Source organism: Ascaphus truei, chromosome 7, assembly GCF_040206685.1.
Source record: "Ascaphus truei isolate aAscTru1 chromosome 7, aAscTru1.hap1, whole genome shotgun sequence".
NCBI lineage: Eukaryota > Metazoa > Chordata > Amphibia > Anura > Ascaphidae > Ascaphus > Ascaphus truei.
In genome coordinates, this window is record NC_134489.1 from 57,087,231 (window position 1) to 57,107,553 (window position 20,323).

The 20,323-nt window shown below is 46.1% G+C and overlaps 1 protein-coding gene across 1 annotated transcript in view; it reads left to right on the forward strand.

The window, feature by feature from the left end:
- KLF7 (KLF transcription factor 7) overlaps positions 1-20,323 on the forward strand; it is a 120,833-nt gene that overhangs the window by 87,357 nt on the left and 13,153 nt on the right. The window contains exon 3 of the mRNA XM_075608523.1: positions 6,953-7,076. Within this exon, the coding sequence (XP_075464638.1) occupies positions 6,953-7,076 (124 nt within the window). The remainder of the gene's footprint in view (positions 1-6,952; positions 7,077-20,323) is intronic.

Consider the following 20,323-nt stretch of genomic DNA (forward strand, 5'->3'; position numbering starts at 1 on the left):
GTGTGTGTATATTACTGGTATTGTTCCTGGGAGGGGCTTATCCTGCTGCGTCAGGATCCCTTTCAGGTGGAGGCGCTGCACCAAAACTGGAAATCCAGTCACCCCAGGCTCCCAGTGGCTGAGGCTCCGGCCTTCTGAGAGTCAACAGGTAACAGCAGTACCGGTAGTCTCTTTAGTAAGGGGGAAAGAGGGCTACACCTACAGTATAACAGAAAAGCAGGGCTATACCTGACCGTTAATACTCCAGCAGGGTCAACTTCTCCAGCTGGGGTATTAATTACCGAATCCATTAATAATGATTTAACCATTTTTATGCCAAACAAAGGTGGGGGGCCATTGCAGACACTGAAAGGGTTAATTACGTGCCGTTTGATTTTATGTTTATTGCATTTTTGATACATGTTGTTAAAGGTGCAGTCCGTGCAGGGCCCACAGTGCACTAGTGGCATAGTGTGCTAGTCTGCTACCTGGAATTGCACCTTTAAATAGGACTGTACCTTTGTTTTAAGTCTGCCTATCCATCATCCATTTGTGAATTCAAGGTCAGCCTTAGTCCTTCCTTCAAAGCAAACAGATTGTCTCCTTCTAAGCTGTCAGGGTCAGGGGTCTTATTGGACCAGGTTTATAAGGTTGCCAACATGGAAAGGTGCAAGGCAAGGATTTCTTTTATTATTTTTAATGGCCTTCACGTTTGCATTCACATCACAGACCCCATTGCGAAATCCTCCAACAGCTTTCTGTTTCGGAAACACAATCAAATGAAAAATGTGCAGGAGCTCTTAAAAATGGTTGTCAAATTGAATTGTCCATGAACTCCATTATAACTCGGTAATCATTGTAACTCTAGAACGACTTAGGGATGCATCAGTTAAATGTTCAGCTGCACATAGGCCTGGATACACTAAGCTGTGTTAAATCTGGGCAAAAGTTACCGAAAATAGTAGCATGCGTTCTTTCCCTGCGTTTATCGCATATCCACAAAGCTAATTATATGCAAAAACAACGTCCGTTATATATCTCATTAGCATAGGCTTAACGTCAGGTTAAGTCAGCCCTACAGTGCGTTAACTTCAAATAACAAGGCGTTAAGCCTGTCTTACCTAAAGGAGGCGATACTCCCATCCAGACCCTGAAATGATGGAGAAACAATCTCTTTTGCATGTCCGCACTAACCGGCTGAAAAATGTAACCCTACTGTATGCTCTTAATATGATTAAAACTGGGTTAACACTACATTATTCCTTTTAGTGGATAAGCGTTACTGACCTAACGTTAAATTGGGTTAGCATTGCGCTAAACAGTGTACTTAATGTATCTGGGCCATAATGGGCAAAAACTAATTAATGCAACAGGCTGTATCAGAAAAAAATTAATCACTGTTAAAGTGAAGGTTTTAGTTGTTTGAACCATGTGAAAAGTGCATCAATTTTTATTTTAATAGTTATTAAAGGCTCATAATCTCTTGACAAACAGAAAAGGAGAGGGTTGAATTTACCTCTAACAATTAATCGCAAAAGAGATGCATTAAAGCTCGTGTTAAAAAAAAAATGTATTTGATTATCCTGGAAGCCTAAACTTTCTGAAGATTAATTTTAAAATATATGCTACGTGGCTGAGTGCTTTCCCTTTATTGCAGCTCTGATACATGACTTCACCTTCCTGTCTGGTGTCTTCAGAAGAACCACATGTAAGAAACCCTTGAATGGCAAAAAGCCTCCAATCTGCTGAAGGTCGAAAATCCCATTTGACTGGGTTTAATAGGTCACCCACACATTTAGCTTTAAGTAATGCTGCAAGGATCGGTTCCTAACCTTTCACTCCGGCCCCTGGCACTGCAATGAGTCACTGTCTTCCAAAGAGCAGACGACTGCCTTATAAATGGTGGAAAAACAAAGGGAAGAATTGATTAGATCAGATCACAAGTATTCTTTTGGACAATGTCTACCCAAAAGCCTAGCAGAAATCATTCCATATAGGGTGAGTTGGGGAAGGTTTGCTGTTTATAGGCATTCCTGCTGCAATTACCATTTTTGTAGAATGACGGTGGACCTGCTAAATTTGGATTTGTGGACATAAAGCAGCCCATATTATTCATGTCGGTGCGGGCTGGTATGACACACAACGCGTGCAGCTTTTTCGGAAGGCAGAAGAGAAGCACCCTTATAAGCAAACGGCACACAGGCTAACAATGTAAGCAGTGTATTGGAATATATAAGAATGTGTTGTCTGTGTGCTTCTTTGTGTACAGATGTGTCCAGACTTACTGTTCTCGATGCCACAGACCAACATGCGCAAATCTGCGGCCCCGAAAACCGTACATTTTGCAGCCCAGAAGGATTAAAGCGGGACCGCTGCAGCCTTAGGCTGAGTCCGTAGAGACTGCAGCCGTGCGGAGGCGCGCTGATGGCCTTAGAGCGCGGGGCGTGTGTGGGGGCGGGCCAGTGACGTCACGGAGCTGGTCCGCCCTCATTGGACGAACCGCTCATGTGACCGGCCCTCTGCTCCGCTCAGCGACAAAACTTAATTTGAAATGTCTCCTCCGCCTGTGGAAGCGTGTGGAAGCGCCCCCTAAAGCCGCCCTCATATAGGGTGCCGGGGTAAGTCCGCTGCCTCAGCGGCTAAGCGCTGACCATGTCCGCGGCCTTAATCCTACCAGGCCAGCCAGTCTGATAAAGCTGTGCAGAGGAGTCCACGAGAGAAGCAGTATGTGTGTGCACATATGCAAATCTGTGTACATCATATATATCGGTGTGTTAGTGTCTATACCAGTAGTTTCCAACCTTTTTGGTTAAGGAACCCTATAATTATATTGTGAAATTCTAACCAAAGCCCCAACCCTCTCTAATAGCGCGTCTGAGATCAGATGCATTGTAAGGAACCCCAACCCTCTTTGATGGCGTGTCTGAGATGAGATGCAAATTGTAAATTCTTGTGTATTTGGAACATTTTTCAAATGGCCTGAAAACTTTAGGGATGCCCAGGGATCCCAAGGGTTATTGGGAACCCTGCTAGAAAAACACTGTGTGTGTATCTGTGTGTTTGTAAGTGTGCTCTTACACTCAGTTTTGCTGTATGATTGTGTGTTTCAGAAAGGTGGATGATCCCTGCACGGTAAGGCTAGAGCATAAAGCAGAAATGTGTGGATTTTAAACATACAGTATGTGTGCAGTTTGGATTAACATCAATATTACCAGCCTGAATCCATGGCATCATGAGGTTATAGTCCAGTCCTTGTTTTCCACCAATTCCTCCAAGTGCATTCTTGTTCACAATAGGGAAATAGAAACTTGGATAACCAGACCCCCGAAACAATCTCCTGATATATTTGGGGCTGTGTATTTGGGCCATTGTGGATCAAAATTGACACTAATAGTGTCGTTTTCATTTTGCACCTTTATGGAGCATATGTATAAAGACAACAATCCATTACCACCAGTAGGATTTCTTTCTTTGCTAAATCTGCTGCAGTTTGCTTTGACCCTGGGTTGCAGCTCTTTGGCCTTGATTACATGTGCCTTATGTGTCCATGTATTATGTTTAAGGTAGTGTAACGTTCGATACAGGATATGCCACCTGATCTAGCATTATCTGCCCTACAAACCTTAAAACTCGCCTCTTAAATGAAGCGTTTCAACTTCCTGGACTCATGGCTACTGTCCCACAGTCGCTCCTACCAACCATTGTGGCCAAGAACTGCCAGCTACAGCACTTATTCCCTCACCTGCTGTCTCTGTAAATCTCCCATCATACCACTCAGATTGTAAACTCTCTGATTTCCTTTCCTATTGTCTCACTTTGTTGCATTTATGTTGCAGCCTGTGCTGTCTCTCTTGTAAAGCACTGAGTACCCAGTGGGTGCTATAAAAATGTAGATATACAGCACAATATACATACACACAAAACCCAACTAGGTTCCCAGCACTCAAGTGTGAATAATAAATCAAATGGATATGCCCCCAATTTATTTTTTTACTAGAGTAGAAAAAGTTCAGCCAATGAGAAAATAGCAAATGAACAATGTAGGCACAGTGTATGTACAACAGAAATGTGTCCTATTTATGACACAAAGCAAGTCTGATGGACAACAAAACAGCAAATGGGGAACTGTACAAAGGAGAACAAGTGACAGGGGAGGGAGAACAATGGGAAGGGGAAGGGAAAGAGAACAAATGCAGGTAAACACTTCCCTTAATGCCCTCAAATAAGGCCTCCCTTGCTGTATGTATGTATGTCTTTATATAGCGCCATTAATGTACATAGCGCTTCACAGTAGTAATACACGTGACAATCATATAAATAACAAATAATATAATTAACAGATCATGGGAATAAGTGACTCGGATAAAAGTAACTTTTAGGACTAGGTGTCCCTGCTCTGAAGAGCTTACAATCTAATTGGTAGGAGGAACATACAGATACAGTAGGAGGGCATACTGGTAAGTGCGCCTGCAAGGGGCCAAGCTTTATGTATCAGGTGTATAGTGTTAGCCACGGAGCTACGCATATGCTTCGTTAAGCATGTGCGTTTTAAGGTGGGTCTTAAAGGTGGATATAGGGGGTGCTTGTCGGGTATTGAGGGGAAGAGCATTCCAGAGGTGTGGGGCAGTCAGTGAGAAAGGTTTAGGCTGCGGTCCCAGTGCGTTCTACCGTGCACTGTGCGCACAAGCACCGCCCCCCAATCTATCCGGGCCAAGTACATGCGTCGGCGCACATTTAGCAGCCATGCTGTACTGCAAGTTTTCACACATACAAAAAAATTGTATGTGGAACTTGCGACGGAGGCGTGGCCACACTCCCGCTGGCGGTTCAGCCAATGAGGGCAAACTAGGCGCGTGAGGTCATGGCCACGCCCCGCAAAACCCCTGCCATGCCCCCTCCCGTCGCAAACTCTCCCTCCCTCAAAAGACCGCGCTCTGCAGTGAAGCGCTGTGCACGCGCCGCAAACCCCCCCCCCCCCTCTCCCCCCTCCTGCCGGGCGCGCGTGCTACAGAACGCACTGGGACCACAGCCTTAGCATTGAAAAAAGGTGTAATTAGTATAGCCCCAAATAAAGGGAAAATGCAAAGTGCAGAGTATTCAAAAAAGAGCCAGAGAGCTCAATGCAGAATGATCCCCAAAGGGGGTAACGTTACGTGGAGCAGGAACCACCACGTGCTGATGCAAATTGCCAAAATCAGTGAGGTCTGGAATGAGGCACGCCTGCCGAGCTCAGTCTTTTTAAAGCTCTTTAAACATCCAACGTCACACGGGGCACACACACACACACACACACACACACACACACACACACACACACACACACACACACACACACACACATTTGAATCAAGTAGTATTTCGTGCGAGATCGGGTGAGATGTCCTGCATGAGAGCTTGATGAATCTTCCCCTTTGAGTCTTGAAGCAATCTGCATCGGATCTAAGAAACAACCTGTTTCTTACATGTAACGGACTTTCCCCCACCCGGAGCCCTGCTATATACACTTACACACAAATGGTGCGTTCTCTGCACCAAAATTGCCCACGTACAGTTTACAATATTTGTAATAGTCTAACGCATGCATTGATATGTCTCCAACTTGCTAAATGACTGGATCATTCCTTAGCTATGTGATATTTATACAAATGAAACACCATAGCAGTTTGTGAAAAAAATAACCTGCTTAAAATAATTTAAAAAAAACAAAAAAACGCTGAAACCGGGGTTTGAAACTTTTTTTTTTTTTTTTTTTTTTTACACAAAGTTGCAGTGCATTGAAAAAAGTGTGAAAACAGGTAAATGTTTGGAGAGCGTGAGTGTCAATTGAAACACTGACAATTTTTATAGCCACCGATCTAATTATGCACTGGGATGCCGAGAACTGGAAAACAGCAGCTACAAAAATAAACTAATTAAAATGAAAAAAAATAAAAAAAAGGATTAGAAAGGCAATGCGATTCCGGGAAACACAAACAATTAAAAATATTCTTATTGGGAGGTTTGGAGCCTGGTCTTGTCCAGAATAGATCAGCCTGCTCTGCTTAATGATCTATGATTGAAGCTGGCAAAAAATTAGTTTGGCTCGTTACTACAATGGTGCACTCGCTGCCCATTAATACGTGTTCACCCATAAATGTCTAATTACATATGTGGATTTCCAGCACATTGGAGTCCCATAAACACTCGAAAAAAATCACCATGAAATGTTCTCTTTCTGGACGTAAAACATGATCAATGGGGCTCGGAGGGCCGATGTGTCTGCACTGAAATGCAGCTCACGAAATAAAATCCGCACGGCCCGTTTTGTCCCCTGTAATAGCGTGAGAAACATTCTCCCAGGCCAGGGATCCCGTTAATATACCAGAGAATGCCATTAAGCATACAGAAGCATGCGTTCATAATGAACCTGCCAGCTAACTCCACATTACCGATGTTCTAATGATCCAGACCAGTATTTCTTCAGATCTTTTTTTTTTTTTTTTTTTTAATATAGCACAGTGGCTAACAGTTCAGCAAATGGGAATACAAAACCTGTAATGGATCATCATCACAATACTAGTATTATTTTTTCTTATATAACACTTGCAGTATATGCAGGGCTGTACTTAACAGAATTTGTGCAGGCACAATGAGTCTGTACCGGAGAGCTTGCAATATCATTTTGGGTGGATTGGGAGATAAAGTGACTTGCAAAGATCAATTACAACGACGTATTGATACAAACTGGGTATTGTGTGACTTCCAATGTGAATTTTCAAAGCAATTCTTAATAACTTACTGTAAATTTGGGATCACTGCAACTTTCTTAGCTCATTTTGGTACGAGCCATTTACAGCAGCAGTGTGTATTGTATCTTCTGTGGATTTTGCACTAAGTCATAGGAGGGCAAAGTTGGTGTATCTGATCAAGGCTGGGCTTGAACTCAAACCATTGGGCATTCCATTTACTTATACAACATCTGTCTGTTCTGCAGGTGAGAAGCCATACAAGTGCTCCTGGGAAGGGTGCGAGTGGCGCTTCGCTCGGAGTGATGAGCTGACGAGGCACTACAGGAAGCACACAGGGGCAAAGCCGTTCAAATGCAACCACTGTGACAGGTGAGTGTTTCGACTTCTCAGGCGAACCCCCACAGACATTCCTGTAAAACAAACGTGTCGTGTGGACCTTAAGTTGAATATACTTTACATTGATCGCTGTATAATGGTAGATCGGGCTTTGATTACACTACCAAAGCTTCTTTGTCTTAAGGAGAATAGCATTTAAAGTTGCCCCAACACACACACCCTGCCCCTAACTCCTGGTTCTAACCAATGGAGTTCTTTCCCGTAGGGAAGGATTCTTGACACCCTGTTCAGTATGCTGCATTAGAGGTGTTCTGTGGTTTTGGCCCAGTGGTCCTTCCAGTTTAAGCTCTTCTGTAAAATACAAAAAAGGTTTAATCTTGGGGATACAATATTTGAACCAGCATTAAGGGTGGAAGAGAGACACTGGACTAACATTGTTGGCATTTTCATGTAAGGGACACAGACGCCATCCCTGTAAATATTGTGAAGTTGAAAAGTACTATATGGATTGGATGACTTGCCAACAAACTATGGAGCTATTTCAGGCAATAAATGTTTTCTAAAACGTTTTCCTATAAGGGGATGGTTACAGCAGCAATCCCGTCTGCTAGTTATTTGTTTTTATTTAGAAGGAGTGGCTCAGTGAGTAACGACTGGCACTGAGTTTGAAGCAGGTGAACCTGGTTCAATTCCCTCCTTGTGACCTTGGGCAAGTCACTTTATCTCCCTGTGCCTCAGGCACCAAAAAACATAGATTGTAAGCTCCACGGGGCAGGGACCTGTGCCTGCAGAATGTCTCTGTAAAGCGCTACGTAAAACTAGCAGCGCTATACAAGAACATGCTATTATTATTATTATTTATTATTTAATCTTACCTGAACCGGGAGAGTCCCCCGAAGCTGATCAGTGGTCACTACAAATCCCAAAATCCCATGTTGCTAGTGTAGGCAGAGCATGGGACCAGAACTGAACACTTCGGGGATCGGTCAATTGACTAGTGTTTGGGAACCATTTCTGTCAAATATAATTGACCTTTTCAGTGCCAGAATAGCACCGAGCCATATGATCATTAAGGGGAAGATTCACTAACCTCTGATGTGGGTCATTGCACAGCAGCCCCGTGTTAACTGCCATTCGAGTTAATGGCAGACCCCCCTGAGCCGCCATGCGATAACCTGAATCAGAGGCTAGTGAATCCCGACTGTGAAGGGTTTGTAAATACTTAAATATAGCTCTAAACAAACTGTACAAGTGTTACCAGATTTTTTTTAAATGATGTTCATGGTTTAAAATGAGTAACTTTCTGTGTAAAACCCATTTCAATGATACTGTCAGCCATTTTCTTACTTCCTAATTTCAGTCAGGGTTCCTGCAAAAAAATAAATGTCTACCTCATTATTTAGCATTTTAATGACAGGAAGTCTCCCAGAAGGAACAAGTATTCCTTTATGGAAAGGAGGAGTTAAAGGGTGAAAGGAACAGAGTGTTTGAGTAATTATAAATGACAGGCCTGACATTATCATCTTATGAAAGCTGGGAAGCTGAGGCCTAGCAGGCCAGCTGAAGCCTGGGTCAGGCCATTGTCAACGTTATTGAATAAAGATGTGCTTTTAATCACATTAGAAAGGGACTGAAAAAGATGAGTTATCAGGGCAAGGAACTCAGGAGTAGCATTAAGAGAAAAGGCCGGGGAACTGTCTGTAATACAATCACAGTTATATATTTAGCTGCTGGGTAGAATAACAGGTCAGGAAACAGGAAGACAGCTCCTGACTTTGATTGCAGGGAAATGTGCTCTGTTGTACATCCTGCCTTCCCCAAGACCATACAGCCCCCTCCTGAGATTCACCTTTAGTTCAGAGCAGCAGCCACTCATACAGTCAGGCACTTTTGAAGTGACAGTCCCACATAGTCAGCCACCTCAATTAATGAATGAATTCATTTATTTATCTTAACCTAATTGCCTTTGTTTTTTCTTTCCTTCATTCTTTTGAAACTCTATAACGATGGCTATTTTTAGTTTTCCTCAAAATGTGTGTATGTATATATATATGTAAAATTGTATAAATATATATATGTGTATGTATGTATGTATATATATATATATATATATATATATATATATATATATATACAGCTAAACCCCGTTATAACGCGGTCCTCGGGGTCCACCCCGAGACCACCGCGTTACTAACGGGGTCGCGCTAATTTTTAAAAAAAAAATGGCCGCCGCATCAGTGTTTTTACCCGCGGTCCCGGCTTCCCCCTGTCACCGCGTGACAGGAGATGGGAGGGGGGATTCCCCTCCGGTCCGGCTCCCCCTGCCACCGCGTGACAGGAGATGGGAGGGGGGATTCCCCTCCGGTCCGGCTCCCCCTGCCACCGCGTGACAGGAGATGGGAGGGGGGATTCCCCTCCGGTTCCGGCTCCCCCTGCCACCGCGTGACAGGAGATGGGATTCCCCTCCGGTCCGGCTCCCCCCGCCGCAGCACAGGGCCCTCGCGCCGCAATACAGGGCCCCCTGGCCCTGCCGTAGCGCAGGGTCGTCCTGCCCTCCCCCCCCCCATGCCCTCCCATGCCCCCCCGCGCTGCACCGGGCCATCCCACCAGCCCGCGCAGCATCGGGGGCCCCCGCAGCAGCCATCATCCCCCTCCACCGCAGCACCACCCCCACCCTGCAGCCACATGCCTCAAAAATCATCCCCAAGGTAAGGTAAGGCTGATTTATGTATAAGTGTAGTGTGTGTGTGTGTGTGTGTGTGTGTGTGTGTGTGTGTGTGTGTGTGTGTGTGTCAGTGTGAGCAGTGTGTGTGCAGTGTGCAATGAGCGGTGTGTCAGTGTGAGCAATGAGCAGTGTGTCAGTGTGTGCAGTGTGAGCAATGAGCAGTGTGTGTGCAGTGTGCAGTGTGTGTCAGTGTGTGTGCAGTGTGAGCAGTGTGTCAGTGTGTGTCAGTGTGTGAGCAGTGTGTGCAGTGTGAGCAGTGAGCAGTGTGTGTGCAGTGTGAGCAATGAGCAGTGTGTCAGTGTGTGCAGTGTGAGCAATGAGCAGTGTGTGTGCAGTGTGCAGTGTGTGTCAGTGTGTGTGCAGTGTGAGCAGTGTGTCAGTGTGAGCAATGAGCAGTGTGTGTCAGTGTGAGCAGTGTGTGTGCAGTGTGAGCAATGAGCAGTGTGTCAGTGTGTGCAGTGTGAGCAATGAGCAGTGTGTGTGCAGTGTGCAGTGTGTGTCAGTGTGAGCAGTGTGTCAGTGTGTGCAGTGTGAGCAATGAGCAGTGTGTGTCAGTGTGAGCAGTGTGTGTGCAGTGTGAGCAGTGTGTGTGCAGTGTGAGCAATGAGCAGTGTGTCAGTGTGTGTGCAGTGTGAGGTGTGTGCAGTGTGAGCAATGAGCAGTGTGTGTGCAGTGTGCAGTGTGTGTCAGTGTGAGCAGTGTGTGTGCAGTGTGAGCAATGAGCAGTGTGTAGTGTGCAGTGTGTGTGCAGTGTGTGCAATGAGCAGTGTGTGTGCAGTGTGCAGTGTGTGTGCAGTGTGTGTGTAGTGTGTCAGTGTGTGCAGTGTGAGCAATGAGCAGTGTGTGTGCAGTGAGTGTGTGCAGTGTGTGCAGTGTGTGCAGTGTGCAAAAAAAAAAAAAATGTAAAATTTAAAAAATGTTATTTTTTTTTTTTTTTTTTAAACGGGAGCCATGGGAAAACCGCGTTATAACCGAATCGCGGTATAGCGAGGCGCGTTATAACGGGGTTTAGCTGTATATATATATATATATATATACTTGGTTAAGTTATGGTGGGTAAAAAAAGTGACAAAAACCCTCCACAGCAAAGCATATAGCAACCCTGGCTGTGCTCAAAGCTGTGATCATGCAGCAAGCTTAAGCCTATAGGGAACCATGTTAAAAATGGTTTTGAAGCAAAAGGTGACACTGTGTACTCATTTGCATGTCATTTCCCAGAATCCCTTGCTGCAGTGGAAGTGCTGGGTGATAATGGTGAAAGGCAGGGTTGCAGACCTGTCTAAGACATGCAAATGAGCATACAGTAATATTTCCATTTTATTTATATATATTTATATATATATATATATATATATATATATATATATATATATATATATATACACTACTGAGTTAAGTTATGGTGAGTAAAAAAAGTGACAAAAACCCTCCACAGGAAAGCAAATATGCAAATACAACTGTATGCTCATCTGCATGTCTTAGGCAGGTCTGCAACCCCGCCTTTCCCCATCATCACCCAGCATACAGCACTTCCACTGCAGCAAGGGATTCTGGGAAATGACATGCAAATGAGCACACAGTGTCACTTTTTGCCTCAAAAACCATTTTTAACGTGGTTCCCTATAGGCTTAAGCTTGCTGCATGGTCACAGCTTTGAGCACAGCCGGGGTTAAGGTGCATACCCAGAAAACCCCCCACAGACAGCTGTTTCGACCTTGATGGGTCTCATCAGTGTGGGGTTGATTTTAACTGGATATGCATGAGAGGCTATGGGATAGGCTATACCTATGTGTGCTCATTTGCATGTCATTTCCCAGAATCCCTTGCTGCAGTGGAAGTGCTGTATGCTGGGTGATGATGGGGAAAGGCGGGGTTGCAGACCTGCCTAAGACATGCAGATGAGCATACAGTTGTATTTGCATATATATATATATATATATATATATATATATATATAGGCTATACGATACCGTGTGAGCGAATATCAGAGGCAGCACTCCAGAAGGTAGTCAAAAAAATTTGTATTTAGTGTGACATATAAACCAACGTTTCGGTCCTCCACACGGGACCTTTCTCAAGGTGATGAACGTTCATCACCTTGAGAAAGGTCCCGTGTGGAGGACCGAAACGTTGGTTTATATGTCACACTAAATACAAATTTTTTTGACTACCTTCTGGAGTGCTGCCTCTGATATTCGCTCACACGGTATCGTATAGCCTATTTGACTTATATAGGATTTGCACCCACCTATATCTACCTGACGGAGTGCCTTGTTCTCATTTATTCACTATATATATATATATATATTATACATTTATGTCAATATGCCCCCAGAATAAAGGGAAACAAAACTGCTGGAGGAATTTCCTGTAAAATATAGGATTTTTATATAAATAAATACAATTTAATTTTTTTTTTTTAGAGTGCCCCGAAAAGGGTTAAATTGTAGATAAAAATACATGTCTTGCTATTGAATTTTGTACAATGACTTCTTTCTGCTGGGTTTAGCTTGTGCTTGTTCAGATAAATATGAGTTTAGCTCTGTGGTACTGTCCTCTCCTTATGAACAACATGGCATTGTGTCTTCATTGCCTAGAAGCCCTTTCTGTTGTAATTTAAAGCCTTTTTATCTTGCACTTTACAGAAAGCAGTAAAATCCTTGCCATTTGCTTAGCAGACGTACAGTAGTGATCACTGCGGGTTCAGGTGAATTTTAGTGCAACCACTTAACTGCTAAAAGGGCTAGTGACAGCCAGGGGGTTAAATCACGCTGGGAGAGCATAGATTAGACTACTTAGGGCAGGGGAGGCCAACTCCAGTCCTCAAGGGCCACCAACAAGTCAGGTTTTCAGGATATCACAGCACAGGTGACTCAGTCAGTGGTTCAGTCATAACGACGACGATCCGATCCGCAGTTAAACGCCATTCAAGTCAATGTTACTTTACAAATTCACTGAAATACCCTGATAAACATAGAGAGACACGGATGCACATACATTACACACACATTAACACAAAGGCACTGATACACATAGGGGTGTATAGGGGTCAGTTGTGCACCTTTATGTACTAATGTTTTATATATACTGTATGAGCAATGATTGGTGTGTGTGTGTGTGTGTGTGTGTGTGTGTGTGTGTGTGTGTGTGTGTACGTACGTATGTGCGTGCGGTAAGTGCCCATAATGTTTTCAGTCATGTTTTAGGGCACACACTTGTTAAGAAGTGGTGTAGTACTGATGCACATATGTAAACTATATACTCAAAATGTTGTATGTGTGCGTCAAAATTGTACACCAATTTTGCCTGACATAAATTCTACAAAGTCAGTTTATTTTGTTAGCGCATTGTCACGGGAATATAGGAGTGCTCACCACAAACCGGACTGGACCGCGAGGCCGAGGTGGGGATACAGGAAAACCGCCGCCCTACAGCCGCGTGAGCGGGTCCGGTAAGCAGAGTCGTGTAGATAGCCTTGTTCGGGAGAGGAGAGAGTAGAGTGGTAGAGGTACTTGCCAGATCCGGGGTAGGAGAGGTCAGGAGTAGTCGGTGTCCAAAGCCAGGGTCGAGGAGAGGAGAAGGTAGAAGTCCGTTGAGCGAGCCGGGGTTCGAGGGTGCCAGAGATCGGGAGTCCAGGTACAGGTTCAGGGTCTATGACGGAAGACAAAAGCAGACTGCGAAGTAGCTTGTAGCAAGCACAACTAGAGACTGACTATGCTCAGCAATCAGCTCAGGGCTGGAGGCACTAAATACTGACAGGAACCAATGAGAACCTCCAGCGGTGATGTCAGAGGTAGGTAGAGCGCTGATAGGCTGAGGCAGGATGCAGAACCGGTGGGAACGGAACAATAACATTGGCGGCAGTAGAGATGGACATAGTAGCGCGCGCGACGGAAGGGGCGGGTTGAGTTCGCCGGACTAAAAGACAGGAGCCGTAGGCGCGCGCGCGGCCTTTCCACGGCGGCGCGCATGGACAGCAGGGGCTGCCGGGAGTTCAGGAGGAAGAGGAGGCCCACGTGACCGGGTGCCGCGCGCCCCGGCAGCCGAGGTAGGAACCGCAGCGGGCAGAGACCTTACAGTACCCCCCCCTTCAGGGTCGAACTCCGGACGATCCTTACCAGGTTTAAGCGGAAATTTAGAATGAAAAGCCCGTACCAGCCTGGGGGCGTGTACCTGGATTTGAGGAATCCATGCCCTTTCTTCGGGTCCAAAACCCCTCCAATGCACCAAATACTGGAGGCCTCCTCTAGAAATGCGAGAATCTAGAATGGATTGTACCTCAAACTCTTCTTGTCCATTGACAAGTCTGGGGGAAGGTGTGATGTGTTGGATCAGAGGATTGGGTACAAACGGTTTGAGTAGAGAACAATGAAAGGCGGAGGGAATCTTCATGGTAGCAGGTAGTTTGAGTCGGTAGGTAACCGGATTGATCCTCTTCAATATAGGGAATGGACCGATAAATCGGGGTGCCAGCTTTGGGGATGTGACCTTCAAGCGTATGTTTTTAGTAGATAGCCATACTTTCTGACCAGGAACGAAATCGGGTGGTCTCTGACGATGCCGATCCGCCTGCTTTTTCTGCATGGCTGTGGCCCGCTTGAGATTATCCCGAATCCTGGACCAGGAAGCTTGAAGATCCCGAATCCTCTCTTCTGCGGCTGGAACTCCTGTACTCGGCCCAGACTGAGGAAGGGTAGAAGGATGAAAGCCAAAATTAGAAAAGAATGGAGACTGTAAAGTGGACTCATTCCTGAGATTATTGTGAGCGAATTCCGCCCAAGGAAGTAGGTCGAGCCAATTGTCCTGAGAGTCCGATATGAAACAACGGAGGAACTGCTCCAGTGACTGATTGGTTCGTTCAGTTTGACCATTGGTCTGTGAGTGGTATCCCGAGGAGAAGTGAAGTGCCACATTAAGTTTTTTACAGAAGGCCCTCCAGAATTTAGAAACAAATTGCGACCCCCGATCAGAAACTGGTCTGAGGTGACCCATGGAGCCTGAAGACCTCTTTGACAAATACTTCGGCAAGTTTGGGGGCACTGGGTAGACCTTTAAGTGGGATAAAGTGCGCTTGTTTAGAAAAGCGATCGACCACTACTAATATCGTGTCCATACCCTTGGATTTGGGTAGGTCGACAATAAAGTCCATCGAGAGATGTTCCCAAGGACGATCGGGAATAGGGAGGGTTTGCAGGAGTCCTGGAGGTTTATTCCGTGGAGTCTTGTTCTGTGCGCAGGTGGAACATGCTGAAACGAAATGTTGAATGTCCTTACGCATGCTAGGCCACCAAAATGTTCGTTGCAGGAGGTCAATAGTCCTTTTAATCCCTGGATGACCTGCCGTTTTAGCAGCGTGCCCCCATTGCATTACCTTCAGACGGAAGGTCGGGGGTGTGAAAAGTCGTCCAACTGGCACCCTGAGACCCTGCGGGATTTGATCTTGAACCTTGGTGATCTCTGATAGTGCGTCAAAGGTACTGGCAGACAGGACACATTTCGGAGGAAGAATAGTCTCCTGGGGATCTTCGGTTTTGTCCTCTACAGAGAATTGACGAGACAGTGCATCGGCTTTAGTGTTTTTGGAACCCGGGAGATATGAAATCAGGAAGTTGAACCGGGTGAAGAAAAGGGACCAACGTGCCTGCCGAGCGCTTAGACGACGGGCAGTCTCAATATATAAGAGGTTCTTATGGTCCGTAAGGATGGTGACGGGGTATTCCGTGCCTTCCAATAGATGTCGCCACTCTTCCAAAGCCATCTTGATCGCGAGGAGCTCACGGTTACCCACATCATAGTTCCGTTCGGCTGCAGAAATTTTTTTAGAAAAGAATGCGCAGGGATGTAGTCTGGCCTGTGGGTTCTTCCTTTGAGATAAGATCGCCCCAGCCCCTATGTCCGACGCATCCACCTCGAGAGTGAAGGGCTGTGCTGGATCAGGATGCACCAAGATAGGTGCTGTGACAAAGGCTTCCTTGAGAACCTGAAAAGCCATGATGGCATCGGGGGACCAAAGTGTGGGATTGGCGTTCTTCTGAGTGAGGGCCGTGATGGGTGCGACCAGCGAGGAAATTTTTTTTATGAACCTGCGGTAATAGTTGGCAAAACCTAAAAACCTCTGTACCGCTTTCAAAGAGAGGGGGCGAGGCCAGTTCAAGACGGCTTCCACCTTGGTAGGATCCATCGCGAGTCCTGTGTCGGAGATTATGTACCCCAAAAATGACGTCGATGACTGATGGAACTGGCATTTTTCAAGCTTAGCGAACAGTCGATTCTCCCGTAACCTCTGAAGTACTTGTTTGACATGCCGAGTATGTTCCAGGAGATTCTGCGAGAATATCAGGATGTCATCTAGGTAGACCACCACGTGTTGATCCAGCAGATCTCTGAAGACGTCATTAACAAAATCCTGGAAGACAGCTGGCGCATTACAGAGACCAAAAGGCATCACGAGGTACTCATAGTGCCCATCACGCGTGTTGAAGGCCGTCTTCCACTCATCTCCCCTACGAATCCGGACCAGATTGTAGGCTCCACGGAGATCAAGTTTGGAAAAGATAGTGGCGCCTTGTAACCTGTCGAAAAGTTCGGCAATCAAAGGGAGGGGATACCGATTCTTGACAGTCACCTTGTTGAGACCACGGTAATCGATGCAAGGACGAAGTGTGCCGTCCTTTTTCTTTACAAAAAAGAAACCTGCTCCTGCTGGAGAAGAGGACTTACGTATGAAGCCTCTCTGGAGGTTCTCCTGTATATAAAGTTTCATCGCCTTGGTCTCGGGGAGGGAAAGAGGATAGGTACAACCTCTGGGGGGAATCGCACCAGGAAGAAGTTCGATCGGGCAATCGTAGGCGCGATGGGGTGGTAATTCCTCCGCCTGAATCTTGTCGAAGACATCTCTGAACTCCCAGTAGGCGTCCGGAAGAAGGGAATTCTTGGGTTCCGGATGTGTGGCAGCTACTAGGGCATTAGATGAAACCAGACAAGTGTCTTGACACCGATCTCTCCAGGTGAGGGGTTGTGACTGAAGCCAGTCGATCTGGGGATTATGGTGCTGGAGCCATGGAAGACCCAATATCACGTCTACTGCCGGCGTGTGGATGGCATCCAACTGAATTTGTTCGGAATGGTGTCCTGACTTCTTAAGACGGAGGGGAATGGTCTGATGAGATATAAATGCGGGTTGCAAAGGCCTACCGTCAATGGCTTCAAGGCCTACGGGCCAATCCTTGGCTACCAGAGGGATCTGGTTTCTCTCCGCAAATGATTGATCAATGAAATTCCCACCAGACCCGGAGTCTAGGAAGGCCCTCGTAAAGATGTCTCCAAAGTCCCCTGATAGAGTTATAGGAAGAAGTATCTTAGATGGTAGTTTGGGAGAGAAAGGAGAGGTTACCATGCCCAGTGTAGTTCTCCCAGTACTCACTGGGGGCTGGCGTTTCCCGACTTGGAAGGACAGGTACTCACCAGGTGTCCACCATTACCGCAGTAGAGGCAAAGACCCGCCCGACGGCGACGTAGTCTTTCCGTTAACGAAAGGCGAGCTCCACCCAACTGCATGGGTTCTTCGGAAGATACGGCGACGGACTCCCCTGGAGCTGTGTGTGAAGAAAAAGTGGATTGGGTACCTTTTAGACGTTTTCCTTTCTCTACTCTTCGCTCCTGAAGCCGCTGGTCCATACGGATACAGAGTGCGATGAGTGCATCCAATGAGGTAGGGCGCTCTAGTGCGGCCAGCTCGTCTTTGAGGGTGTCATTCAAACCCTGCCAAAACACTGCGGCGAGTGCTTCATCATTCCACTTAGTTTCGGCGGAAATGGTGCGAAACTCCAGTGCGTAGCGTGCCACCGAGCGATTACCCTGTAAAACATTGAGGAGAGAAGAAGCGGCCGTTACCCTCCTTCCTGGTGTATCGAACACCTTCCGGAATTCAGTACAAAACCGGTCCAGGCTTGAGGTCAGCTCCGGGCGATGCTCCCATATGGGTGTAGCCCAGGCCAGGGCGTCATCGGTCAGCAGAGAGTAGATGTACGCAACCTTGGAACGAGGAGTCGGAAAGTGAGAGGGTAACAGTTCAAATTGGACGGAACACTGCGCCAGAAAGCCACGGCATGCTGAAGGCTCTCCCGAATAGCGATTGGGGGAAGGTAGACGAGGTTCCGGAGAATGAGTCAAAGGTACCGGCGGAGAAAAAATAGGAGCAGGAGGAGCGGCAGCAGCCTCGGGAGAGGACAGAAGGGATTTGAGTTGCTCCGAAATGGTACCCAGGGAATTTTGGAGCATCTCCATACGCTGGTTATTTTGGGAGAGACAGTTCTCTACTTCCTTGAACAGGCCATCGTGTTCGCTCAGGCGTCGATCCACCTCGGCGGAGTCCAGGTCTGTAGGGCTGAGCATAATGTCACGGGAATATAGGAGTGCTCACCACAAACCGGACTGGACCGCGAGGCCGAGGTGGGGATACAGGAAAACCGCCGCCCTACAGCCGCGTGAGCGGGTCCGGTAAGCAGAGTCGTGTAGATAGCCTTGTTCGGGAGAGGAGAGAGTAGAGTGGTAGAGGTACTTGCCAGATCCGGGGTAGGAGAGGTCAGGAGTAGTCGGTGTCCAAAGCCAGGGTCGAGGAGAGGAGAAGGTAGAAGTCCGTTGAGCGAGCCGGGGTTCGAGGGTGCCAGAGATCGGGAGTCCAGGTACAGGTTCAGGGTCTATGACGGAAGACAAAAGCAGACTGCGAAGTAGCTTGTAGCAAGCACAACTAGAGACTGAATATGCTCAGCAATCAGCTCAGGGCTGGAGGCACTATATACTGACAGGAACCAATGAGAACCTCCAGCGGTGATGTCAGAGGTAGGTAGAGCGCTGATAGGCTGAGGCAGGATGCAGAACCGGTGGGAACGGAACAATAACATTGGCGGCAGTAGAGATGGACATAGTAGCGCGCGCGCGCGACGGAAGGGGCGGGTTGAGTTCGCCGGACTAAAAGACAGGAGCCGTAGGCGCGCGCGCGGCCTTTCCACGGCGGCGCGCATGGACAGCAGGGGCTGCCGGGAGTTCAGGAGGAAGAGGAGGCCCACGTGACCGGGTGCCGCGCGCCCCGGCAGCCGAGGTAGGAACCGCAGCGGGCAGAGACCTTACACTCATATAATGTAATTCTCATCTTGCTATGTATCAACCAAAAAATGTACAGTATGCCATCACACAGCACAGATATTTCCTTACATACAGTGACACAATGTAATATGTTCATAGAATGGCTATAAAATAAAATATCTTAAGCTAAACATTGATATTTTATGAATACTAGTTATAAATGTAAAAATACACATGATTATAACGCTGTGCTTGGGGTCCAAAGAATCACATTGCATTATAAGCGGATTCGCGTTGTAACGTATCGCGTTATAACAGGGTTGAGCTGTATATCCATCTATGCACAGGTTCAGTACCAAAGCTTTTCCCCAGAGTAACACTGAACAGGATGCCTCTTGGTTTTTGAAGAAGGTTATACAGCATTAGGATTTCCGCTTTGCTGATCCGCATCTACAGCATATTAGGGCTTCTTATATTGTGAACCGCCTCCATGTTAATGACCGTTTGGAGAATCACTTTACTTACATTTAGGGCTGAGCATCAATATATTTAACAGGACTATATTTTTGGGGAGCGCGGGGGGGGGGGGTGACTGAATGGCAAAAAAGGACTTGTGGGACCACAGTTTGAGAGCCACTAATGTATAGTTATCAGAGATCAGCAACGATGTTGGGATAACTTGAAGAAGAAGATGCTTTTGCTGTCTGGGTAATACCTAAAGAACAGCACACAAAGAAACATTGTATAGTCTGAAGTTATACTCTGAACTGCTTTTATATTGCAGCATGTTCATTTGTAGGAGGGGCTTCCAGACATACTGTGCCTTTGAAATGTGTGATACTGGCCTCAAAGCGGTGTTAAATGACACAGCCTCCATAGCCGCTTTGATTTTGTTTCGTCTAAGACATGTCCATAAAAAGGAGCACCTCTGATGACACATCTGACAGATGAGGCGACCCGTGCAGAGAAATGTTTTTCCGCTGGTTTTAATCTGCTGCCTTTGGTGCCTGTGTGTGAGGCGTCTTTTGATCCCTGTAACAGCTTAAGCAAACATAGAACCTGCTTTTCTGCAGAGCTCCAAAGAACTGACCGAAACATGATGTTAATGGGGCAGATCAATGTATCGGCTAAAAAATTAAATATATATACGATTTATCAGTGTAATTGGATGACCTCCAAAGATTTAATCGCATTTAAAATAGCCGTTTTACTTATTTGTACCATGTGAAACATGAATGTACTAGACTGTATATATCACTTTTCGTCAGGAACACTGAATTCATGTCGAACAGCTACTTATTGTATATGATTTGTAAAGATGGCACCATAACTACTTGGGAAAAGCTAGAGCATTTGTTTATTATGGAAATGCTAAAAGATTGAAACGTTTTTGTTTTGCAAATACTTATTCATGTCATATATATATATATATATATATATATATATATATATATATATATATATATATATA